Below are 27347 nucleotides of genomic sequence, written 5' to 3'. Positions count from 1 at the left end.
TTATTAGTGAGTAACATATCTTTAGCCCTCTAACCATTAGTGATCTGTAATCTCTAGAGTAATTATATATACTTCCCTATAATGAAAGGAAATGACATAATAACTGTATAACTGTAGTGAATCCCTATTTGATCGTCTGCCCTGTCCAGTCCCCTTTCTCGGAATTGCCCTTTTCCCCACTTCACATGGTTACACAGGGAGCAATTGCCAATGTTGCTTTATCATCTGAGAAGTAGACACCTGTGCAAACTGAACGAGTGATCTGGCATCTGGATCAAAAGTCTATTCAGGGGACTTGCCTGGTGGCGCAGTGGTTAAGAATCTGCCTGCCAATGCAGGGGACACAGGTTCGGGCCCTAGTCCAGGAAGATCCCACATGCCGCGGAGCAACTAAACCCGCGAGCCATAACTACTGAAGCCCGCACACCTAGAGCCCGTGCTCCACCACAAAAGAAGCCACCACAATGAGAAGCCCGTGAACCACAATGAAGAGTAGCCCCTGCTCGCTACACTTAGAGAAAACCCTAGAGAAAACACCTAGAGAAAATGTTGCACGCAGCAATGAAGACCCAACGCAGCCAAAAAAAAAAAAGTTTATTCAGGTGTCAAGAAATAAAAAGACAACCCCCAGAATGGGAGAAAATATTTGCAAATCATATATCTGTTAAGGGGCTTGTATCCAAAATAAAGAGTTCTTTCACTCAACAAATATCCCATGGGAAACAGATTTCTATAGATATTTCTCCAAAGAAGATATACAAATGGCCAATAAGCACATGAAAAGATATCAAACATCATTAGTCATCAGGGAAATGCAAGTCAAAACCACAAAGAAATACCATTTCACACCCACTAGGATGGCTATAATCAAAAAGACAACAGTAACAAGAGTTGGCAAGAATTTGGAGAAATAGGAACCCTCATACGTTGCTGGTGGGATTGAAAAATGGTGCAGCCACCTAGGAAAACATGGATAAACCTTGAAAACATTGTACTAAATGAAATAACCAAGACACAAAAAGCCACATATTGTATGATTCTATTTATACGAAATGTCCAGAATAGGCAAATCCATCCTTCCTATTTTTAGTTTTCCTAGACAGAGTTAGGGAGCTTCTTTTAAGAGCTTTCTAAAGCACTAGGCATATCTCCTTTCAAAGTCCCATGACATGACATACCAATTGAAAGAAACCTGTTCCCTCCTGAAGCATCTGCCTGATTGCTATGTAATGTGAGAATAGTTCCTTAATGAAACTGGTATGTTCAAGCCCCACATGAATATTTTATGCCACATCCTTTATCAAGTAGTGACTCCCCTCCCCTTAGGTTGATCTTAGAGATGGAATTTTCTGATACTCCTTTATGAGTACCTACTATGCACAAGGTACCAGATTAAGGGCTATGGGAGCTGCAGATGCCTAAATGTACTGGCCACAATGCATTTATATTACACAGTGGAATTAAGAGTACAAAGTAGAAGATGGCCTGTGGCATTAGGAGGGCATGGGCAAAATTCTATCAGGGTCTGGAAGTGGTCACATTTTGAGGAGGGAATTGTGGATAACTTCATTGGGTGGCTTTTTTTTTTTCTTAAGGTTTTGAGCTTCTGGAAATTTGGCCCTCTGTCACCTGGTGTTTAGTGCTTTTTATGATATTATGAATGATTAACCTAACATTAGTAGTATAACATTGTTTCTCTAAGAAATAAAAACAGAGATAGCTGCATAGGACCAAAGAAAGCAAAGGGCTACTTACCGAATAAGAACTGGGAAGTGATAGTAAGGTAACTGGTTACCCTTAGTAGTTCAGTGGAACTCCCTTTTCTAACTTTGTCTCTTCCTCTTCCGTTTCTCTCACACACACCTCCACCCACATTGCCAGTTATCAGCTTATCCATGGGCTAAGCTAGCTGGGCAATTTGCAATTTTAGAAAGGCCAGAGAAAAAGAGCATAAAAACACGTTGCTCACCTTATAATTTGAAGCTGTTGGAACAAACATACTTGCAATTCCACTGTGACCTGCGTTTATATTTAGTGTTAGAATAAATAGCATTATGCATACCAGTCTCAAGTATTTCAAGACAGATATAAGTAAGAATGTGTGTGAAATCCAAACTGTGACAAAACTTTCCACTTAATATGTATTTAGTTCAGTTAGATACAAGTTTCTGATCATACTTAAATCTGAGAAGGAGGGAAAAGTATCTTAAACTTTTTAATTAAGATATAATTGATATATTTAAAGATTAAATATCTTTAATTAAGATATAATTATATCTTTAAAATATAATTAAAATTGTATTAGTTTCAGGAGTTCAACATAATGATTCAAAATAGGTATATATTGCAAAATGATCACCGCTGTAAGTCTAGTTAATAAACATTACCACACAGAGTTATAACCTTTTTTTTGTGTTGAGAACTGTTAGAACTTACTGTCTTAGCAACTTTCAAATATACAATACAGGATTATTAACTGTAGTCACCATGCTGTACATTGCATCCCCAGGACTTATTGATTTTATAACTGGAAGTTTGTACCTTTGACCCCTTTACCCATTTTGCCCCTCCCCCACCCCCCTCCAGAAACCGCCAATCTGTCCTCTGTACCTATGAGTTTGTTTGTTGTTGTTTTTTTCAGATTCTACGTATAAGTAAGATCATATGGAATTTGCCTTTCTTTTTCTGACTTATTCCACTAAAAGTATCTTAGATTATTTTAGCAGCAGGTGGGGGGAAAAAGGTACTTATACCAAATTATTATACGATAAGGAAAATTTTAAATGTGCTCTTAATACACAATGCTATGGGTTTTTTTAATTTTATTTAACTACTCTATGTATATTTCATTTCAAAAGTCAGAGTAGAGCAAAAGAGACTGTAGTGTGATAAATCGTTAGTTCTGTTTTTTAAACCAAGTGAATGATCTTTCAGTTTCCTTTTAATTCCACATCCTAAGAGACTGCACCAGTGTACCCCAGTCTTTTATTTAAGTGATTTTTTGAGGCATTTATGATCTTACCTCCTAACTGCTGCTTCTGATTAGGCATACTGGTCCATTCAGAGCTAAGCTTCCCTCTTATACAACATCCAAGAAGAATTTTTTTTTTTTCTTTTTAAGAAGAAATATTTTTAAATTATTTATAGAGCTGTGTCAATGGAATTGAGGCTACGGTAACCTTAGCTGAAATATGGAAATCTATGTGATATAATAGAAGGCACAATACTAAGTTCTGTCACTAACGAGCTATGAGACTTTGAGCAGCTCACTTCAAATCTCCGGGTCTTAGTCTCTTCATCTATAAAATAGAGTGACTGGACTTCATATGTGGTTCTGAGCTAGAATCATCTGGAGAGCTTCTTAAAAGCATCCATGCCCAGTCTCCCACACCTAGCTCCTACACTCCAGATCCCCCCATCCAAGTCCAGCAGGTATGTTCTGAAAAAGCTCTCAAGGTCATTCTGGATGGTCTTCTGGATCCTCCCTCCTCCCTTTTCTAGGATTCTCCAAGGCTATGAAATATATCTTTATTTTTTCTAATTTTATCTCAAAGTGGAGCCAAGTAAGAGAAACACTTAAAGCGCTTCAATAAAAACTTGGATATTTATTTTTAAAAGATGTCTTCCTGTCTTATTTGGATTGAAACCTTAGAATTTCAAGCTCCCAGAGGCCATTATAAATGTAGGCTACCCCCAGAGCTTTAGAAATGAGACATAATTCTATATTGTTTTAAAACTGTCCAGACTTTATTGGCCTCAACACTTGGCTTATTTTCATACTGGAATGTTCTCTCTTTTTTTTCTTAACTTTGTTAAGAAAAAGAAAAAGAGTATCCTTTCTAGCTTGGATTTAACCATAATCAAAATAACATTTGTTAAATACCCTTTTGTGTCCGATACAATGCTAGAGGATACGTAAAGCAAGTGAAAAAGAAATCATTGCGGCTCTCTGAAAACACATTCCAAAATCAGTAGCATAAATAGCAAACCTTGAAGGTTTATGATTTCATGACTCAGGTATAGAATTTTGTCTTGACCCATCATGGATTCCTTATTTTCCAAAACACTTGAATGTTTATCATCTTTTTTTCCCCACAGATCAATAAAGAAACTAAAATTTATTAGTTTATTTGATAAATAAACTAAAAAACATGTCCTAGTTTTGTCTTGAAGGCTCTTTAGTTGTGGCCTGTGAACTACTTAGTTGCAGCATGCATGTGGGATCTAGTTCCCTGACAGGGATTGAACCCCGGCCCCTGCATTGGGAGCACAGAGTCTTATCCACTGTGCCACCAGGGAAGTCCCTGGATCCCTTGTCTTCTGTGAGCAACTTGAGTTCAGGAAATGTGGATGATCATTGTAGCCTCAATGCCTAGCGCACTGCCAGGCACAAAGTAGGTGCTCAATAAATGTTTGAATATGTGATGTGTTGCCTCCTTCCTCCGGCCAGTTCTCCAAGGCAAAGGTAGGGGAAGCAGTTGAAGCAGCAGGTTGCCTTGACTGCTCTGAATCTTCACACAGGGCACCGGGAGGGTGAGCAGCCACTTTTCCTCGGTCTGAGTTCCTAATTTCTGGGGTTTCCTTCCAAGTGGTGATGCTTTGAATAAAACAGGTGAGATACTATGGATAGGCAACCACATGATTGATTATTTTCATTGACTTTGACTTCAAGGATTCTTTTAATTGCCTCCTGATCTCTGGGGCTGCTCAACCTTGCTTGCTTTTGTAGCAACTGCAGCAGTGACAGCTTTGGAATAATTCACAGCTGCTAACTGCTGTTCATGCTTACTCAGCTTTGTACACCTGGTATCTCACAGAGCGCCTGTATTTAGGATCAGTAGGGTTTAATAGGTGTTTGTTAAATTCAGTTGCAGAGGCTGCTGTGTCTGAAAAATACAGATGCTTGGTTCCCAATTAAATCAGGTTCTGGTTTAATTGGGCTTGAGTGCCGCCTTGCATCAGAATGTTTAAAAGGTTTTCAGGTGATCAGAAGACCAAGGCTAAGAACTATTCAACAGACTTCCCACACGCTGCCCCTTATTAAGAGGAGATGAGTTGTTCATCAAAAGCCATAGGGCGGGGACTTCCCTGGCGGCCCAGTGGTTAAGACCCCGAGCTTCCACTGCGGGGGACACGGGTTCAATCCCTGGTAGGGAACTAAGGTCCTGCATGCTGTGTGGCATGGCAAAAAAAAAAAAAAAAAAAAAAAGCCACAAGGTGTTGAAGAGAGATAAGCACCTAATAGGAATTTTCTTCTTTTTTTTTTTTTAAATTATTTATTTATTTATTTATTTATGGCTGTGTTGGGTCTTCGTTTCTGTGCGAGGGCTTTCTCCAGTTGCGGCAAGTGGGGGCCACTCTTCATCGCGGTGCGCGGGCCTCTCACTATCGTGGCCTCTCTTGTTACGGAGCACAGGCTCCAGACGCGCAGGCTCAGCAATTGTGGCTCACGGGCCTAGTTGCTCCGTGGCATGTGGGATCCTCCCAGACCAGGGCTCAAACCCGTGTCTCCTGCATTGGCAGGCAGATTCTCAACCACTGCGCCACCAGGGAAGCCCAGGAATTTTCTTTTTGATGGAGTCAGAATTCAAAGCTTAGAAATAGGGGTTGGTACAGAGAGAAATGGTCACCATTGTCACACCCTTTAAGTACACCTCTCAAGGGTATCATGTTGATCCTGAGATAAGATCCCAATCCTTAGCATGGCTTGCAAATCTACCAGGACCCCAACCTGCCTTTCCCACCTCATCTGGTGCTCCCTCCTCCCTCACCTTCTCTGTAGCAGCCTTCTTTCAGCTCTTGACCACCACACCTCTTCTCACTTCAGACCCTCCCAGCTCTTGTACCCTCTTCTTGGAATAGTGCCCTCTCCTCGTCCTGACTCCCAGCCCACCCATCCACTCATCCCTCTGCCTCGCTAACTCCTACGCAGTGTCAAGGCTCACAATTGAACTCACTTTGTCAGGGAAGAATGTTTTCCTTGACCCTCAGACTAGAGGTCATGTGTTCTCAGCACCTGGCAGGACACTCCTTACAGCTGTCATCAATTATTTGTTTGGTTAATTGTTCAATATCTGTCTTCTCTCTGCAGAGCTGGGATGGAATCTATCTGGCTCACCCTTCAATAGGGCTCTGTGACCAAATCATTCTGTCATTTTTGGCATATTATTTAACCTCTCCAAGCTTCAAGTTTCTAATTAGTAAAGTGACAGTGTCAATAGTACCCATCTCATAGAATTGCATAGGAATTATCATTAATCACTACAATAACCTCTCAAATGAGTATTACTATCCCTGTTTTCTGGCTGAAGAAAACCAAAGCTGAAGAAGATTTGCTCATCTCACACAAGAGCACACAGCTGGTAAACTGGAGGGCTCAAAACTTCAACTCAGGCCTGTCTGGCTCCCAAGCTCAGACTCTGTCCGCTGTGCTAATGGACCTCTTGCTGTCTGAGTAAGCCTGGGTAAGGTAAGACTGCTCTCAGCAAGACAGGACTGTGTTTGTGAAACTTTCTAATTAACCTCTGTCCTGAAATGTTTCTCAGAAAGGACCACACCATCAGGGATTCTTGTTTGTTTGTCTGTTTTGTTTTTTTGGCCATGTCGCATGGCATGTGGGATCTTAGTTCCCTGACCAGGGATAGAACCCACGTCCCCTGAAGTGGAAGCATGGAGTCCTAACCACTGGACTGCCAGGGAAGTCCCGCCATCAGGGATTCTTTTTTTAAAAAATTTTATTTATTTAATTTATTTATTTTGGGATATGTTGGGTCTTCGTGGCTGCATGTGGGCTTTCTCTAATTGGGCGAGCGGGGGGCTACTCTTCGTTGCGGTGCGTGGACTTCTCATTGCAGTGGCTTCTCTTGCTGCGGAGCACGGGCTCTAGGCACGCAGGCTTCAGTAGTTGTGGCACGTGGGCTCAGTAGTTGTGGCTCGCGGGCTCTAGAGTGCAGGCTCAGTAGTTGTGGCGCACGGGCTTAGTTGCTCTGCGGCATGTGGGATCTTCCCGGACCAGGGTTCGAACCTGTGTCCCTTGCATTGGCAGGGGGATTCTTAACCACTGTGCCACCAGGGAAGCCCCATGAGGGATTCTTAAGTATTTGGCTTGCTTGTTAGCTCCTGTCATTTTGCAAAATCTACAGCTAGGAATAGTGTGTGTATTTAATTCAGTGTATCCATTTCCTCCTTGGTCTGAAGTTGATTCATCTTAATTCTCACCTCACCTCAAGAGAGTCTCCCAAGCAAGGTTTGTCAGCCTTCAGTCAATAATCCCTTTTGCTAATAATTCTTAAGAAGCACTTGACTCTAGGGACTTCCCTAGTGGTGCAGTTGTTAAGAATCCGCCTGCCAATGCAGGGGACATGGGTTTGAGCCCTGGTCAGGGAAGATCCCACATGCCACGGAGCAACTAAGTCCATGGGCCACAACTACTGAGCCCACATGGCACAAATACTGAAGCCTGTGTGCCTAGAGCCCTGCTCCACAACAAAAAGAAGCCACCGCAATGAAAAGCCCTTGCACCGCATCAAAGAGGAGTCCCCGCTCACCGTGACTAGAGAAAGCCCGTGCACAGCAACAAAGACCCAACGCAGCTAAAAATAAATAAATAAATTTATTTTTTTAAAAAAGAAGCATCTGATTCTAAAGGTGTATTCTGCTGGCTTGTCACCCAGAAAAATGGAAGCAAAAAAAATTATTTGTTTTATTTTAGTTAACTAACTATCAGTGATGATAGGACTACAAATAAATTATTGAAAAGAAGTTTTGTAGGATTACAGTTAGTATCCCAAGTATAGTATCTTTTTCAATAACTGAAGACAAGTAGGGGAAATTCAATTATAGCTTAAATGTATTTATTTGGGTTCTACTCCCAATCCTGCCCTCCATCATACTAATAAATTTAATCAAGGTCCTCATGTCTGGACAACAATATACCAAAGGGTGGCCCTAGGTCTTGGCACATGCATCCAGATCTGGCCAAGAGTGAAGACCTGCAGTCAGGAAAGCAGGAGATTGGTGCCAGAGTCCAGAATCATAAGCAACCAATCAGCTGAAGGTTGACTAAACAGATACAGGTGCATTGGGACAAGCTAAGTCTTGTAAGGAGACACTGAACCAGGTGTGGGCAGGTCAGGCCAGACTGTGGGAGCCTGACAATATTCTAGGTGATTCCTTGTGTACTGACCCTGGCCCACTTTGCTGGGCCAACGTTGAAATGAAAGGATCCAGCTACACTGGAAGATCTTAGAAGTAAGACTCTGTTATGGACTGATTGTTTGTGTCCCCCTAAAATTCACATGTTGAGATCCCAACCCACAGTGTGACATATTAGGAGATGAGGCCTTTTGTACGTGATTAGATCATGAAGGTGGAGTCCTCATGAATGGGATTAGTGCCTTTATAAAAGAGGCCCAAGAGAGCTCTCTCACCCCTTCTACCATGTGAGAACACAGCAAGCAGACGGATGTTTATGAACCAGGAAGCAGACCCTCACCAGACACTGAATCTTCCAGGGCCTTGATCTTGGACTTCTTGGACTCCAGAACTGTTAGAAATAAATTTCCATCATTTAAAAGCTACCCAGTCTATGGTTATTTTGTAATGGCAGCCCAAAAGACTGACAGACATTTTTTTACAACTTTTGCAGAGAATATAGGTAATAAGATACATCTGAAAGCCATTATATTAAGAACTTTGTTTGGTACATAAGGAATATGCCAAGTACCAGCTCTTGAAAATAAATTCTGACTGTATTACAAAACACAGGAAACAGGACACTTGCATGGTAGGGACTTTCCAAGAACACTAAAGAGAGTCTACTTCCCTCATCTTTTCGTCATGATCACTAACCAGTCTGGCTCTGTATCTTTAAGCCCACAGCAAACGTCAAGCACCACATAAAGCAAACATCTTTTCTCATTCTGAGTTTTAGACTAACTCACCTGGGAAACCCTCAGCCCCCACCGGTACTTCTCAACCCATCCTGATGTTCCAGTGTACCAGCCAGGTTCCATGCCTGCCTGTCTCTGATTGGCTCCTTCTGACAGCAGCCTTGCAATTCTGCCCCCTACAGCCTTGCAGATACTCCCTCACATCAGCTCATTCTGCCTCCAGGGCTGCTCCTTTATCTGAGTTTTCCTCCCTTACCTGATTTGTCCCCGCCTTTCAGTGAGGGAGGAGAGAGTACCCATTCCTTTCCCCTGAACCATGGAATGGTCACTCCCGTAGTGAAAAAGAGGTAAAAATCTCTCCCCTACGATTATCTTAAATTCCACTTATGGTGATCCATTCCTTTGTGTTAAACATTGACCTATCTCTACTACCCTTTTTAAAATTTTAAATACTCCTACGGACAGAGACTTTCAGCATGAATGATCTCATTTTTCCCCTGTAACAGAAGAAATCAGATAGCAGAAGCAACTCAGAAGAGGAAGCACTGAAAGACAGAAAAAGAGAGAAGAAAAGGAAAACAGAAGCACCAGGCAGCATCAACCCTTTGTAAAATCACTGTTACTGTGGACAGCATTGGACTTTTGAATACAATATCCTACCTTAGCTACATCTTTAGAATGAAAAAGTCAAAATAGTTTATAGGTTTATTATTGTTGTGCCCCAAATCAAGGATTAAATATACACTCATTAATATTGATGTAGTGGGATAATATTTTGTGATATTAACCTAGAGTTCTCCCCCTTACTCTCACCCCTCTACTCCTCCCCCACCCCTCCACTCAGTAGTGCCTGGTATCCCGAGGCCCTTCCCTGGGCCCTGCAGTAGGTCCTTCTACATTCACTGTCTCCAGGGGGACCTAAGGAGCCTGCTAGGTCCTTCACCTCTGCCCACTTGGCCTAGTGTGGGAGAGTAGAAATGGCTGCACAAGGTCTCCCCTTGCCCAGAGGGCCTGAGACAGCTTCGCAGAGTTTTCCATGTACCACTGTGGCCTTCAAGCTGAACAATGCCCAACATACAACTGAGAGAGGACCAGCAGGCCTGAAGATGCCTTGAGACTGGGACAAAGGAGACACAAGAGTGACCCACTGACCAACCATCAAAGATCAGAGAGGAAAGCTGACAATCTTGGCAGATGCCAGGATGGATAAATGATGACAACATAAAACACATGTCCCGGCTCCCCACCTCCAGTCTGGCGCCTGGCAGAGGTGAGCACCCCAGACTCAGACCCTGAGATGAATTTTGACCACCTGGCAGAATAGAGAAAAAAGAGGGTACATCCCTTGCATAACTGCATATGTAGCCCGAAATGTGTACACTCTACGTTGGTTAATAGAAGTTGCAATGTAAACAGAGAGAGAAGTGTTTTTAAAAAACAAGGAGATAGGGCACAAGGTTAACATGGACAGAAGCAAATCGAGAGCCTCTACCTCATGCCGTGGGAGTCACATGGCACTTGTACTTGGATGACAGGTATAAGGGTCCTCTCCAGAACTCCAGTGCCAGGAACTCCTCTAGGGGCAGCGCCACCCACACTCACACTCCAGAGGCTTTGCCCAGTGTGAACTGATGCATGAAGTTGGCCAGGATTATATTTCATTTAGCAAGAGTTACAATATGACATTTCTTTCAGACCCTGAATTCTGAAAATTCTTTTGCAAGAACGCTGAAACCTGAATACTGTAAAGGAAAGAAAAGGGACAGAGTTGGGAGAGGAATATAAAACACTGTAAAACACAAGAATAAGGTAAGAAAAGAATGAAAAAATGAGAGAAGCATAGAGAAGAGAGAGAATACATAAGACCATGTAAGCAGTTACTAAGCCACATCCAATGTCCCCCCAACCTGTGAGACATTCCCACTATTTCAATAGCTTTAGTTCCCTCTGGGTGAACATAACATATCAGTGTAATTGCTTACATCTTGGTAGGTGCTAATAATGGCATGCCTGATGCCCCCATTTGGCAAAAGAGCCAAAAATCTTATGTAGTCATAGACACCAAATTTGGGAGTAGGAAAAATAATCATAGAGGATCATAGCTAGAAACAACCTTAGCTCTATTTCCTCCTATTGCATATCAGAAAAGTCACACCCTGTGAGACTAAAAGGGTTGCCAGAGGTCACATGTCTAGCTGGTGGCAGACCTGAGTCTAGAATCCTGGTTTCCTAATTTCCTGTCCCATGCTTGTTCCACTCCTTCATTCCCGTATGCTGCTATTCACTCTACATCTTGAAACAAAGATGCTTTCCCTGATCTCTGTTAATAGTACCAAATTTTTTCCTTCCATTTCTATGAAGGACCCTGCTAAGGACTTCCGGGATCCACAAGGCCAACTGTACCCACCTACAAAAAGAAAGAGAAAGTTACTATAGCTCAAATATTATTTTTCCAAACCCAGAACTCTTCCTGGAAAAGTTCTGAAGAATACTTCCATGCAATAGTTATTAAAACAAAACAAAAACAGTTAACTGGCTCTCTAGTCACTTGAGTACAGCTGATGGACCAGATGACAGCAGGCCTCCATTGGGCAAAGGGTAAGCCATCATTGTATCATCATGTCCTTGGTGAGCTGTGGGGAACATAGTTAAAACATAGGAAGTAAACAGAAGAAATCTAGACAGGAAAATGGGGCTTTGCTTAATGTTATTGCCAATCAAACAGAATTGATGTTCTGTTATTTCTTTGAAAGAAGGAAACAATATTTATGTTCATTTGGGGAAGGGCATCTTCTAAGAAGGTTGCAGTAGTTGTTAAAATATGTATCTGAAAACTCTTTGTTCTTGGAGTGAAGCCAAACTCAAGGAAGCCTCATTAAGGTAGGCTATCTTTGCAATGAAGCAGGACGATTAAAAATGGATGGCATAGCCATTTTAAGGAGGTCTAGAAAATTGTTCCTCATGGGTCATGGACATTGAGAAGGAAAAAAAAAAAAGCACTTTCTGAAAATGGAAATCCCCTAATTCTTGATGCTGATGTCTCCTAATCTTTGTGGAAGGACAAAATTTCTTTAAAAGGACACCTCTGTTCAATTTGAAAAAAATGAGTTCTGGGCTGTTCTTGTGTGATATCCACTTATACAGAGACTCATGATACATTAGCATCACTTATCAAGCAGCAAGTTCTACTGAGAGACAGTACAATGGATGGAAGAAGTCAGTGCATAATTCAGTCCTTTCTCATGGGTTTTGCCAAAGCTAGATTTCCAACAACATGCCTGTGCAGATCATTTCTAGAACTGTTCCTTCATCTTTACAATTATGGTAGGCAATCTCATTTTCTCTAATCCATCCTACACCCCACTGACTAATTAATCTTCCTTTTAAAAAGAGAGAAGGGGCTGAGATGATGTTACTCTTCTGCTAAAAAAACAGTCTGTGTGTTCCTAGTATTACAGAATAAATTCTAGCCTCACGAGCATGGTACTGGCTCAGGGGCCTCTGTGATCTAGCACAAACTTTGCTTGGCACAAAATAGAATGCAAGTATTGTTTCACTTTATATTTGGTTTTGTTAATGTGCCAAATAAAACTTTTATCCAATTCTTTCAACCATTTTTAAGTTTTCTTTCCCTCTTCAGCTAATTTTCTGTTCATAACTTCTGCCCAGTTTTTTGACAGGGGTTTATTAGTTTTTCCAATCTATGAATAGGAACTCTTTATCTATTAAGATTTATAATCTTATGTCAGTCATCTTTATGACAACTTTTTCAGTTTGTTGATGATACTAACTTAAGGGTGAAATTAGAAATTCAAAACATTTATCACTTAATTGATAGGGCCAGAGTTTTCCTTCCACACAACTCATGTCTAGAATCTCTTTTCTGGAAGTTTTTCCTCTTACCCTCTGTCCTTCCTGTTTTCTACCAGATTCATATGGAACTACCCAGTGTTTTCTGGCTCCAACTCTTTCATACACTGACATTGATTGGTCTTAAGAGTTTTAACCCTTTGTGCCTTTACCAATCTGATAAACTATTGTGATTTTATTGGGTTAATGGAAAAAAGCTATCTTTTTCCTTCTGAATGGCAGAGCTTCCATTGTACCCAGGATGCCCTAGCTGGGCCTGGGCCTTAAGAGTTTTCAAACCTGGGTGAGTGGGAGACTATAGAAAATACAAAATATTAGAAAATACCAAAATATTGGTCCCTGCTGCCAGCTCCTGGCACAGAGCTCCTGAAACCCTTGTAATTTCCTAGGTGATAGGAGTGTCTTTTGTTCTAATGAAGTGACTCTGATTCAGCTTCTGGATGGCTTCTGGGTGAGGGCTGGTTACCCTAAAGACCAAGCCTTGATTGGAAGCTTAGAATTTTCAGCCCTGCCCCCTCCGCCCCATTCTCTTGAGAAGGGAGAAGGAATGAAAATGGAATTAGTGATTGATCATGTCTGCGTGATGACGTCTCCATAAAATCCCAAAAGTATGCGGTTCGGAGAGCTTCCCGGTTGGTGAACACATGAAGGTGCCGGGAGACTGTGGGCCCAGAGAGGGCACGGAAGCTCTAGGCCCTTTCCCACATCCCTTGCCCTATGTATCTCTTCATCTGACTGCTCATCTGTAGCCTTTATCATATCCTTTAATAAACTGGTAAAAGTAAGTGTTTCCCTGAGTTCTGTGAGCCACTCTAGCAAATTAAAACTAGGAGAGATTGTGGGAATCTCCATTTGCAGCCAAGTTAGACAGAAGTGGTGGGTAACCTGGGAAACTACTACTTTCAGTTGGCGTCTGAAGTGTGATGGGAGGGGCAGCTTGTGGGACTGAGCCCTTAACCTGCAGGATCTGACACTATCTCCAGGTAGATAGTGTCAGAATTGAGTTAAATTGTAGGACACCCAGCTGGTGTCATGGAGAATTTCTTGGTGTGGGGAAAAACCTCCACACTTTGTTGACCAGAAGTGTCAGAAGTGAAGCGTTCTGTATGAAGGTAAAGGAGACACACAGGGAAGAAAGGCAGTAGGGAAGAACTGGGTTTTTCCCTAACAGGAGAAAGGGGAAAAATTGAGGGTTTTCCTATACAGTGAGTATAAGTGAGAAAGTTGTCATTTAAGAGTTGTAGTTTCTTTTGTACGCAGAAGCGGAGACTTCTTTCTTTGCCTTTGGCGGAGATTATTCCTTTGTTCTTGGGAGAAGCTATTAAGGTGCTTGACCTTTTCAGTGTATTAACTTGACCACAGATGCTAGATGTTCCGATCTGAGCACATACTGTTCTGTGCTAGTTGACCCCAAGCTTTATCTTCATCTTTTATGTTGGGGAGGGGAAAGACAGGAAGAAGAGGGGAGCTGAGAGTTGGTCCTGGAGACTGGAAATTGAAGGGAGAGTTTGAAGGGGAAGCTTTGTGACTCTAGGCAGAGTCTCTAAGTTTCAGGTGAAAGGTGTTGCTCAGAGCCCAGAAGAGGGCTGATCTCTCCTCCTCCCAACTCAGCCTGGCACTACTCTGGCACCTGGATGGTGGAGGTTCGGGGAGAGTCTGAATACAGCAACTTGGCAAAGCTACTGCCAATATCAGGAGAGGATGGCGCCACTAGCAAGGTGACAGTGAGGTTCCTTCAAGATACTTGGAGGCCAGTAAGAGCACATGGGTAGACACAGTGCTACCAGAGCAGTAGAAATGGAATGTGGTGGGCGAGGATGATTATTGTAGTGGACAGAACAGATTGTGAGCAGATGTAAGTCATCCTTTTGGGGACAACAGAAAATATTTGGGAAATGTTTGACTAGCAATCCAGTCAGTGGGAGCTCAAGTAATAATTTGTGCATTAAAAACTTAATACGACCTCATTTATACTTAGTGAAAAGCCTGGTCATACCAGTTACACACATTTTAAGGGTACATATACAAGAACAATACTCCTACCTTTATTATATAACTCAAGAAAGTGCCTCAAATTACGGGTGTATATCAGACCAGGTAGGAAGGAATGACTTACCATCGCAGGCTGTTGAAGAAATATCAATATTTTGAAGCAGGTTGAGCTTTGCAATGCCCTTCCCATCAAAACTGAACAAAGACTTACACAGGATAAGCCCCTGGTGGGACCATATGAGAAAGATGATAATATCAGTACAGTAATTTTTTAATTATACAAGTAACATACAAATGTATGTTTATATAAAGTTCAATTAATATAGAACTTAAGGTCCAACTTCATTTTCTTTCCACCATACAGAAGTAACTATGTGGGTAATTTGCAGCTTATCCTTTCAAACTTTTACCAATTATTTACACAGATGTAGGTGAATATATACAAACATGTGTCTATATACACATATAGAGTGTGGGTTTGTGTTTTTAATGTAAAAACGCAATCAAACCACAGATAATTCTTCTGTAACTTGTTATTTTCACTTAGTAATACGACTTGGAGATCTTTCTGTGCCAATACATTCTTTTTAATTGCTCTTTGCCTAATGTTCCATAGTTTCATAGATGTACAATAGATTATTTAACCATTCTGCCATTTTTATTCCAATGCCAAGGTATTTCCTACTCTGGGTTAGTTTTTTGTTTTGTTTGTTCTTATTGTGTTGTTTTCAAAACAGAGATAATACAGTTTGAATTATATTTTCTAGTACTATGTCTCTGTAAGGGTTTAGGAAAGATACTCTTTCCCATTGCCCACCCCCCAAAATGTTCTGTAGAAAACCCATGACTTCTCTGAGAAATTTCGGAAAGGAATATCCATAGTGAAGTATTACAATAATATATTTATCATCTAAAATTCTAAAGATGAAAATAAGTAATTCCCTTTGCTAAATAATGTTTTATTTCCTTGTTCATATATAAAGAAAGATATCAATAACTGTTTCATTTTATCAAGACCATGGATCATATAACTAATATACTGGAAAGCTCAGAGCCAAACTGTGGTCCATCTCTATTTCACAAATACATGAGAATTTATCCAGTATGTTTTATTTGCTGACTTCTTATTTTTCTAAACTCACTTTTCCCCTTTATCAATTTTTTCACTTATATTCATTGTTTTGAATGCACTTCTAGAATTCACCTTAAATTCTTTCTGAGTAGGTGAGAAGAGGAACAGATAATTGGATGGGCAGAGAATGGAAATGGCTGAATGAGTCAAAAGCCACTTTTTCTGGAGCAACCTCTGCAAATATCATTTTTGTTTTGTAAAGAATAACTGCCCTTACTGTAGTAAACATTTTGCAAAATCTCCTTTGTACCATATGCTTTTCAGTATTTGGAATGTTGAAACTCCCGCGTCTGTATTTATGATTTTACACTTACCATTTTAATTTACATATACAAGAGTTCTCTGAGTAAAAATTAATCTAATCATTGTTTGTATATATGTTCAACAAAGTTGTTTAAACACTTGTGTTTGCATATTCTAAAATTCTTGTCCACCTGGAACATTAAAATGTGACCCTTTTTGGAAATAGAGTCTTTGCAGATGTAATTACTTAAGATGAGGTCATACTGGATTAGAGTGGGACCTAACTCCAAAGACTAGTGTCCTTATAAGGAGAGGACACACAGCGACACAGACACACAAGGAAGAAGTGTGTCTCTGTGATGACAGAGGGAGAGATTGGAGTGATGCAGCTATAAACCAAGGATTGCCAGCAACCATCAGAAGCTAGGAGAGAGGCATGGAACAGTTTCTCCCTCAGAGCCTCCAGAAGGAACCTACACTGACTTTGGACTTCTAGCATTCAAAACTATGAGAGAATAAGTTTCTATTTTGTTAAGCCACTCGGTTTGTGGAAATTTGTTATGGCAGCCCTAGGAAAATGATACGCTGTCCCTCTATGCCTTTATTAAAATTATCTCAAGAGCACCTGTGGATTATAGTTTCTAACTTGGAAGTACAGTTATATGAGTGATCAAGGTTTATCATTTCTAACTTGAGAAGCATGGTAATATGAATAACCAGATGAAGGACTATTTGTATGCTCTCATCGATGATTAAGTATTAGTTTGATTCAAACTAATCGAACAAAAGAAGTGAGAAAATAATGAGTGTAAAGGCAAGGCCGTTGTTACTCGTTTCTTGTATTCAAAATACAAGCTGTTAAATCTTGAAGAAGATTGTATTCCTGAAGAACTTTGCTTTCCTACCATCCCATTTTAATTCATCAATGACCTTACCCTAACAGCTGTTTAGTGTGGTTCAAATAAGCCGGTGGGAAAGCTGTGAAAGAGCTTTTATCGGTGGGCTTGTGAGTCTAGAATTATATATTATTCAAACTGAAACCTTATATTTGAAATGCTGACTTTATGGTGTAAGGATAAACACCCTTAAGCAGCAGTTGCAAAAACAACGAATCGATTCTGCCATTCAGTCCTTTAAAAACTGCGAATTACCCAGAGTTGCTCTAATGGAAATCCCTACTGAAACATAACTTCTTTCTTCTCTCCTTTTTCTGTGTTATATGAAAACCAGAATAAACTACACACATACATGATGCTGCTTTTAAGTCTTTCTCAGCCTAATATTATGCTTATCAATTACTTTGTGTTGAAGGCCCATATGAGTTATATACTATATAACTGCTCTATTTCCAGTTTATATACTAAATTTTCAGTTTAGCCCCGGGGTGAGATAGGAAAGAATCCTGAAGCACAAAAGTCATCAAATGCATCTATAATGCATGCATAATGTAGACCTCACAGCAGCCTGTGATTATGGTCCAACTCACTTTTCTATAATGAAAGGTCAGGGAGATAGCTAAATCTGCTCTTTCTTATATATAAACAAGCTGAGGATTTTGTGACTGCCTCCATTGAGCATCAATATTGTATTGATTTACATTTTCTTTCATTTGAATATAAACCTTCAATACCATTGATCTTTATTTCCAGAAGGAATATAAAAAAATTTTTATGAGGTTTTGATAAATACAGTTTAGTGGGCAGACTTCTTGCAAATCTTTAAGTCAATGCATTTAGTAATTCTACATCTTAAGTGTGACTTCAATTAAACATAAAAATAACAAACCATCAGCAAAATAGCACTAGACAATAAATATTTGTTGAAAGAATAAACAAGAGGATGAATGACTTTATTCATTATGTATTCCTACATTATTTCTGCTTGCCTAGCTACCTTTTGATTGTAACTTGGCTTCCTCTTTTGATTTGTCTTTAGGGAAAGAATGACTCCTGTGGTCATTCTGGCATTAGAGTTATCAATATTTTCCTCACAGGAACTAAAAAGTTGGCATTCTGGGTTTATTTAAAGATACCTCTAGATTGTTTTTTTTTTTTTTTTTTTAAAGAGGGCTCTTTTTTTTTTTTTTTTAATTTATTTAATTTATTTATTTTTGGCTGCCATTGGGTCTTCGTTGCTGCACGTGGGTTTTCTCTAGTTGCGGCGAGCAGGGGCCACTCTTCGTTGCGGTGCACGGGCCTCTCATTGCGGTGGCTTCTCTTGTTGTGGAGCACGGACTCCAGGCGCGCGGGCTTCAGTAGTTGTGGCTCGTGGCTTTTAGAGCACAGGCTCAGTTGTGGCGCGATGGCTTAGTTGCTCCGCAGCATGTGGGATCCTCCCGGACGAGGGCTCGAACCCGTGTCCCCTGCATTGGCAGGCGGACTCTCAACCACTGCGCCACCAGGGAAGCCCTAGATTGTTGAATGCTTCACTGCAGGGCCTAGGATAATGCCTGAAACTCTGTAGACATCTTATACAGGTTCAATGAATGTTTCCTGCTTCAGGCTAGGTTATCATTCCATTTAGTCTATGACCAAAGACACTGTCTGCTATGGTCTGAATGTTTGTGTCTCTCCAAAATTCGTATGTTGAAATCCTAATCCCCAAGGTGATGGCATTAGGAGGGTAGATCTTCATCTGTGAAGATCTTTGGAGGGTGATTATGTCATGAAGGCCCTTATACAGAAGCCTCACAGAGCTCCTTAGCCCCTTCCAATAAGTGAAGACCCAGTGAAAAGATAACCACCTATGAACCAGGAAGCTCTCACCAGACACAGTATCTGCCAGCACCATGATCTTGAACTTACTAGCCTCCTGAACTATAAGAAATAAATGTTGTTTATAAGCCACCCAGTTTATTATAGTTTGTGATAGCAGCCTGAGACTAAGACACTCACATTTTAAGAAACTAAATAAACAGTAATCCTAAAAATAAAAAATTTAAATGTAGCAGATGGCTTATCAAATAGGAAATACAGCAGACGGAGGGTATTGTTATATGACTTTCTTCACGCTAAACATTCTGCCATATACTTTGGACATAGCCATTTCAAGTGCAGGTGTGGGTTATTGGCTCATAATAAATTACACGGCATAAGGCTAACCCTAATATTTTTACACAGGTGAAAATGGATTAAAATGGACAACAGGGACAACCTTTAAGAGAGAAGAAGAGGGAAGGGTAGCACAAAATTGCACCATGTAACTTTTGAGAGGTGGTGAGGGGAAGATGGCTGTTATTGCTAGATAGCCCCTGCCATGTGCCCAATAGTAAATGGAGGATGGCAGGATGTGCAGCTGAGATGCTTCAGTCTCATACTACAAACCAGCTGGCTTTGCCTATTTTTCTCTCCCACACCAATGAGAACTTTCCAGGCTTGGCTCCACATCCACCTGGTTATTGCAGCAGCATGGGTCCACAAATGCCAAAAGTCTGAATCGATCATACTTATTTGGCTTATGTGAAGAAGGCTTGGTCTTGGGTAATTATTAAAAAAAAATAGAATGCTTTGCATACAACCATGGACGTTCCGATACTGCTGTGTGAATCACATACACTAATAATGTAGAGTGGCGAGGACCCACCTGACACCTATTCCAACAGGTTGGGACTGGAATAGAGGAAACCTTCCCCCTCCTGCCAGGATCATGTGATCTGAAAAGATGCTCTAGAAAGCAAAGGTAGGATAGTGGTAGCAGGAAGAATCAGATAAAAGATGACTTCTTAAAGCAGAAGACGTTGAATAGAGCAGCTTTGTGGCTTTTGCCTTGATATGGCTAAGGAATAACACTGAAATAAACACATAGAGTTATGTGAAATTAGGTATTATACTTTCAAATATCTTTTATTCACTGTCAGCCTGAGGTTGACTACATGGCTCTGTCCTTCTGGTCCCAGCTCATTTCCAAGGGACAGAGGCAATCTCAACTAACTCCCACAAATACTGATTGATATCTGCCCTCACCAAGGTCTAAATCAAGATAGTGAGGTCAGGAGAGAACCTGAGGTTTCCTACTCCTGCCAAATGGATAGTAATTTTGTTCATCATCTCCGAGGATCAACATTTTCTTCAAGAAAGATCATGCTACCTAAAAAATTGTGGCCTTATGCAGTGGTCCCCAAGAGGATAATCTTCTCAGCATAACCTAATAAGCACAACATTTAAACAATAGGAACATTCATTCAATACAGGGAAGGGAATACTTTTTTTCTTTTCTTTTTTTTTTTTTTACAGAGGATAATACTCATTAGTGGGAATTGTACTGTCCTTAAGAGTTAGAATTTGGCTAAAATACTCTGACCAGGTAGCTGTACAGGTAGTCCATCAAGAAACCTAAAGGGATAGAGATATTTTAAATGTTGTGATATCCCTTATATTAAATAACCTTTATAGTACTTTGCACGCTGTACTATAATGTATCTCTTTACTTGTATGTATCCCCCAATAGTCAGTAATGTCCTTGAAAAAGGAACTGAGTCTCTCCCATTCTCTTTTGTATTGGAACCTAGCACAGAGATGCCTGGCACATAGGTGACCATCAAAAACACTGTAGAATGAATGCTGTTATGGGTAGCAAATAGATCAAAGCTCAGACCTAATTTCAGATTCTGAAAGTTGTCCATAGAAAGACTGGAGAAGAAATTGACATGCAGGTACTCAGAAAGTAATATAAACAGAAACAAGGGCTCTGATCTTACGTGCTTTGAGTCAGGGCTGCAGTGTCCAGTTGGGCGGGTTGTTCACTGTGCAAGATTATCCAGCCAAGGGCACAAATTGGAGCAGAAATCCAGCCTATGCTCTACTTACCAAGCCATGAACCCCAACAGCGTTTTGTATCTGCCCATGAGAAGCAATGCCTTTTTTCAAATGCATACAACCTAGAGATTGTCCTTTTTTTGTTGTTTTGTTTTTTTATTTTTGGCAGCGTTGGGTCTTTGTTGCTGCGCGTGGGCTTACTCTAGTTGCGGCAAGCGGGGACTACTCTTCATTGCTGTGTGCAGGCTTCTCACTGCTGTAGCTTCTCTTTGTTGCGGAGCACCAGCTCTAGGCGCGTGGGCTTCAGTAGTTGCAGCACACAGGCTCAGTAGTTGTGGCTCGGGGGTCCTAGAGTGCGAGGGCTTCCGTAGTTGTGGCATGTGGGCTTAGTTGCTCTGCGGCATGTGGGATCTTCCCAGACCAGGGATCGAACCCGTGTCCCCTGCATTGGCAGGCGGATTCTTAACCACTGTAACACCAGGGAAGTCCCAGACTGTCCTGTTTTAAATAATGGCAATCTCTGACAGGTTAGATCCCAGCAGCAAGAAAAAAATGCTCTATCAATCTGATTCCACCACAAATGGAGGAAAAAGAAACTGAATATTGTCTGAACTTGAACTGAGAATACTGACGTTGGAGATTGTTTTTCTCTGGATTTTTAACATAGGGTGATTGGCTTATAAAACTTTTTATGTAATATAAAAGAACCGCATAGGGGAGCCTCAGCATTCAACCTGATCCTAGGAAATAAGCTACAGAATCAGAGATGCATGGAGAACAGGTTCGGGTCCTGCAGGGGGCCCGGGTTCTATCCTTGGTTAGGGTACTAGATCCTGCATGCCACAACTAAAAAGATTCCATGTGCTGCAACTAAGACCCGGCGCAGCCAAATAAATAAATATTAATTTTTTACAAAAAGGTTATAGAATTCCATTGCTATAAGAGACTTTAAAAGAGCATCTAGTCCAATAATCATTTAATTTTACAGATGAGGAAACCAAACAGATGGAGATTAAGTGACCAGCCTACGGTTAGTTATCAAAACTAAGTCTAGAACCTGGTTTTCTGGTTTTCAATCCAGTAATCTATCACAACTGGCTGTGCTTGACACCATTATAATCAACATTGACGGTGCATCCACTGTGTGGGAGAGATTGAGACATATAGACTTTGTCTCCAACAGAGGCCTTACAATGAGGTTGAGAAAACAGGAAATAAGTATTGCAAGACAAGCAGTATTATGAGATGGCATATGAAGGGAGATTTAGACTTGGGTTTGAGTGGGAGTGGTGGCGCCACATAAGCAATCAGTGGGCAAGGGGTGGAGTGCCCTCCCGTGGGCCGACAATTCTGGAGGGACCAGACCAGGTGATTGATAAGGTCCAGCTGGGGCTGCAGGCAGGCCTAAGGTCACAAAAGCAGTGTCAGGAGAATCCAATTTCCCAGGGCCCTCTCGACGGGTAGCTTAAGCCTTTGGGCTCGAGACCCGCATTGCAAGGATGAGTCGGCTAAAGCTTCTCCACACCTGGGCTCTGACCCTCATAAGGGCGGGGTCCGAGGCAGCAGCAAGGCAGGGAGAAGGGAGAGGAGGAGAAGGGAACTGAGGAATCATGAGCTGACCCCTCTCCCGCGGCGGGAAGGGCAAGAGGAGTGGCTCCCGCACTGCTTGGGCTGAGAAGGAACTTCCGGGACTGCACACGCGGCCGGGGGGGCGGGGCTCCAGGCCAAGCGCCACCTACGTCGAGCTGCGTGACAATGGGGCGGGCGGCGGAACACGACTGCGGCGGCCGGCGGCCTCGGCGGGGGGGCGGAGCCGCTGCCGCTGCCGCCGCAACCCCGGTCGGGATTTGAAAGATTAAAAACTGGTGGAGAGGGCGGCGGCGTTGAATGTGTGGCGGAAGCGCTGTGGGCCACGGCTCGGCGCCGGGCCGGGCAGCCGGCGGCATCTCCACAGCATGAATTACCCGGCCCACGGGCCTCCGCGAAACCCCGAGCATAACGGCCGGGGCGGCGGCGGCGCCGCCGCCGCTTGGGAGCTGGGCTCGGATGCGGGGCCGGCGTTCGGCGGCAGCGTCTGCTGCTTCGACCACCTGCCCGCCGGGGACCCGGGCGACGACGAGGTGCCCCTGGCCCTGCTGCGTGGGGAGGCCGGTCTGCATTTGGCGTCGGGAGCGGAGGACCACAACCACCACCTGGCGCTGGACCCCTGCCTCAGTGACGAGAACTATGACTTCAGCTCGGCCGAGTCGGGCTCCTCGCTACGCTACTACAGCGAGGGCGAGAGTGGTGGCGGCGGCAGCTCCTCGTCGTTGCACCCGCCACAGCAGCAGCCGCTGGTCCCGACGAACTCGGGGGGCGGCGGGGTGGCCGGAGGGGGGCCTGGGGAGAGGAAGCGCACCCGGCTTGGCGGCGCGGCCGCCCGGCACCGCTACGAGGTGGTGACGGAGCTGGGCCCGGAGGAGGTGCGCTGGTTCTACAAGGAGGACAAGAAGACCTGGAAGCCCTTCATCGGCTACGACTCGCTCCGCATCGAGCTCGCCTTCCGAACCCTGCTGCAGGCCACCGGAGCCCGGGCCCGGGCGCAGGACCCGGACGACGACCATGTGGGCGGCCCGGCCTCCCCCGCGGGGCCGGCCTCCAGCTCCGTGGAGGACGACGCCGAGGACCGCGTCTGCGGCTTCTGCCCGCGCATTGCGGGGCACGGGCGCGAGATGGAGGAGCTGGTGAACATCGAGCGGGTGTGTGTGCGGGGCGGCCTCTACGAGGTGGATGTGACCCAAGGAGAATGCTACCCGGTGTATTGGAACCGTGAGTAGCCGGCCGGGGGAGGGAGCGGGACGGGCTGCCTCTGCGGGGGCCGACACGCACCCGGGTGGGTTTGGAACTTGACCGCGGGGAGAGCGAGGCGCGTGAGGCCTGGCGTTTGGTCCGAGTAGGGTGGAGACCGTGCAGGCAGCGCCGGCAGGTGAAGGGTAAAGCGAGCAGATGGCAAAACCCCAGCCGCCTGGGGGATACTGCCGGGGTAGCGCCCCCTGGGTCAGCCGGGTGCTGCTGCCATCCCCTGGAGGTGATCCAGGAACGGATGGCCAGCGCTAAAGCTTTAATTTCGTGATCCTGCCTGAGCTTCGTCCACCCCGGGATCTGATTTCGGTCTCATTTACCCTGAACTGCCTATGATTTAAATACCAGTCTGCCCTCTGGATTGGGAACGTTTGAGAGAACCTGAATCAGCCGTTCAGTTATGGACTTGGGAAAAGAAAATTAATCCCTGCCGGGAAGGAAAAGGAGATAGGTTGTTCCCAGTGGGTGCGTTCGGGAGAGGTGGAAAGCACTGGTCGAAGCGTTTGTGGCAAGTGGAGTCCGCTCACTCTCTCTATGTGGAATACTCGTTTTTCTCTCTCAGGTCCTTGTTTACATCTTTTCATTTTTGCCTCTTAACCTTGAAAAGGTACAAGGTTTATGCCTTGGTTTTCTCCTCTGTAAAATAGGGATTACTGTATCTACTTCGTAGGGTTGTTGTGGAGATTAAATGAGGCAATATACCTAAGGGCCTTGGAACTGTGCTTGGTACACACGTGTGATGTAGGTGTTAACAGTAAGTCCTTATTCATTAGACAACAACACAGTTAGGCTTGTAATTAGGTTAAGGAGGAAGACCGTCAGAAATATCCACCATTGCATGTAGCAAATGTTTTATATATATACATGTATATAATATTCTATAATAGCAGAAGCTATTGGCCCCCAGTAATTTGTAATATATAGCTATAATTTTTATGGTGCCAGTGCCCTAGCTCAGATGTCTTCCGTACATCTTACAACATTCTGCCTTGTATTAATTATATGTATTGATGACTTAGCTTCCTTTCTGTATGTTTAGCATCTTATGGGCAAAGTCCATCACCTTTGTCTTCATATTCTCATAGGGCCTAGTGCAGAAAATATTTTTTAAAATAGGTATTGAATTGCATAAGCGATTCTATAATGTTAAAACATTCACGTTAAGCATGAGTCACTAAGATAGCAGTTACAACATGTATCAAATCACCAAACAAAATAAGCATAGCAGGAAATTCAGTTTCTTACTACACTTTAAGATGACATTGAAGGCATTTGTTACCACTTTCACAAGGCCAGATTCATATGGGACCTGTCATATCACTCACTCCTTTTGATTATAAGCTCACTAAGGACAGGATATGCTTGTATTCACTCACTCATTCATCTTTTTCCTTTTTACCAGTATTTGTGCATCACGCAGTACTCTTGTGAAGGCAATAGGAAAGGTGAAAAAAAAGGACAATCCTTACCCTTGAGGAGCTTCCCACTAAGTCTTTTCTTCAGATGACCTAGACATCATGATAGATTTTTTTTTTTCCCTTGGAAGATAGAAGCACAAGGACTTAATTGGAGTCATAAAGTTGGATAAAATGCAGGTCATCCTTGGAGAGGCCTGGAAACCAAGAGATGAATCTTAACTTTAGATCAACTGAAGTATATTCACCTAGAATACTGTGTGCTCTTTTGGTTTATAATAAGATTGTTAATGCTTACACAGTGCTTGACTGTCTACAGAGTGATTTTTCACATTCATTATTTCATAGTGATAGCAGCAAATGAATGCTAATGTTCTTTATATGAAGAAGCGGGCTCAGTGAAATTGATGAATTTGTCCAAGGTCACTCAGCTAGAAAGTGGTAAAGCAGTTCATAGTCTAGTGGGGGAATACAGCCCTGTGTCCAAAGAGCATCAGACCCACCTAGGGATGAGGATGTCAGAAAAGCTTCTCAGATTATGTGAGACTGAGTCTTCAGGGATGAATTTAATCAGACAGAAGAACCAGGGAGATGGAGAGAAAGGCATACCAGCCAGATGGAATAACATATGCAAGGGTACAGAAGCATTAAACCTTATGGCACTTTGAGGAAATTAGGGCTATACCTGCAGGGGTCAAACCACACAGCTTAGGTTTGGGATTTGACCACCACAGAGACAGACATGTTTGATTAGGGACATGAGGTGATTGTGAAGGAAGCATCTGCCTGTGAATGGTGCATTTGGGAGAGTAGCTAGAAAAGGAAGAGGGTAGGCATACAGTGCTAAGGAGTTTGGACTTTACCCTGTATCAGGAAACCAAACACTTGAAGGTTCTCTATTACTTAGATGATTAGTGACAACACAAGGTTGAATTGGACAGTTGGAGAATATCATTAGAATGCTAGTGTCATAAATCGAGAAACAGTTAGGGCCTACAAAAATTAACCGGAAAGGAAAAGTGGACTTAGTCTTCTCAAATCTTCTTTCCTAATCAGATCACCAATAGACCAATTATAGCTTACAATTTAATTTTTGTTTACTGGCATAACAGCAACACCTATTTTGACTCCATTTTAGCATTTTCTAGATAGTTTTCTGCAAGATACAATCCTGTGGGTGTCCCAAGCCTCCGTATGAGTTGAAAGGAAAATAGTGCTTTTTGTCCATAATTTACTACTTCTTACAAAATCCCACGTAACTTTGTTCTAATTGGCTCTTCAGGTCTTTTTGTATTATGTAAGTTTTCACACCCTCTCAGGAGGGTTCAGTCCCAGTGTGGTCTCTTCAGCCTTTCTTCAAATGGAAGGACTCTTATGAACTTTGCAGCTTTTCACCTTCCTCCTTTTTACTTTTCTTTTTAAACCTTTCTGGAAATTTTCCAAATAGTGGTAATGAAAGGTTAAAAAAGAGTCCAATATGTTCCTACATATAATGGTGGTAGGATTCCAGTGACTTTTGTGACCTAAGTACACTTTATCTGGGTATCGAAGCCAATACGTTAGCTATCTATGCCTAGTCTAAAAGAAAGATGTTAATTTAATTTATATTTACTTTTCCTTTTGAATTCTTACTAACAGATAAAATTTGAACCAACTTGGGGTACATGAATTGGAAGGGGAATAGAATTTTTGTCTACCATAGCTAGGAAGCCAATATTATTACATGTGAAAACTTTAATTATAGGAAACTTATTTTTGTTTATTGACTGTTCAGATATTTTTCTCAACGCATGTGGACATTTTAGATAAAAACTCATCATTGCTGATAATGGCTAAGTGAACTCCCTTGCTCCCTGTGTTTTAACTAAGCTGCTTGTAGCCACCTTATAGGCTTGTTTTGAGAATTATTATTATAACATGCTTAGAACAATAGTGACACAAAGTACTAGGTGTTAACTATATCTGTGTGGATCTCAGAAAACTTTATACCTTACTTGTAGAAACTCACATGAAGGTTAATAAGACTGGGTATTCAAACTGTTGAGTACCCAGGGTTTGTTGTCACTGAGCTTTACCTCATCACAGGTGAAATGTTTGTCAAGAATAATAACAAGAAATGGCCGAAGCATTTAGTAGTACGCTATGGGAAGGCATTTGGAACATTATAGAGATATTTGATGAGTTAAAAATAGTTTTAAAGCAATTTTGA

At 42.4% G+C, this 27347-nt stretch overlaps 1 protein-coding gene across 8 annotated transcripts in view; it reads left to right on the top strand.

Annotated features, from left to right (window-relative positions):
- Positions 1 to 22642: 22642 nt before the first annotated feature.
- DDHD1 (DDHD domain containing 1) overlaps positions 22643 to 27347 on the top strand; it is a 90677-nt gene continuing 85972 nt past the window's right edge. For all 8 annotated transcript variants that reach the window (XM_059914255.1, XM_059914253.1, XM_059914256.1 and 5 more), the window contains exon 1: positions 22643 to 23690. In XM_059914255.1, coding sequence (XP_059770238.1) covers positions 22838 to 23690 — 853 coding nt within the window. In that variant the 5' untranslated portion in view covers positions 22643 to 22837. The remainder of the gene's footprint in view (positions 23691 to 27347) is intronic.

The sequence above is a fragment of the Balaenoptera ricei genome, chromosome 2 (assembly GCF_028023285.1).
Source record: "Balaenoptera ricei isolate mBalRic1 chromosome 2, mBalRic1.hap2, whole genome shotgun sequence".
NCBI classification, from domain to species: domain Eukaryota; kingdom Metazoa; phylum Chordata; class Mammalia; order Artiodactyla; family Balaenopteridae; genus Balaenoptera; species Balaenoptera ricei.
The sequence above is the reverse complement of the archived record's forward strand: the minus strand, read 5'-3'. Positions and strand labels throughout refer to the sequence as shown.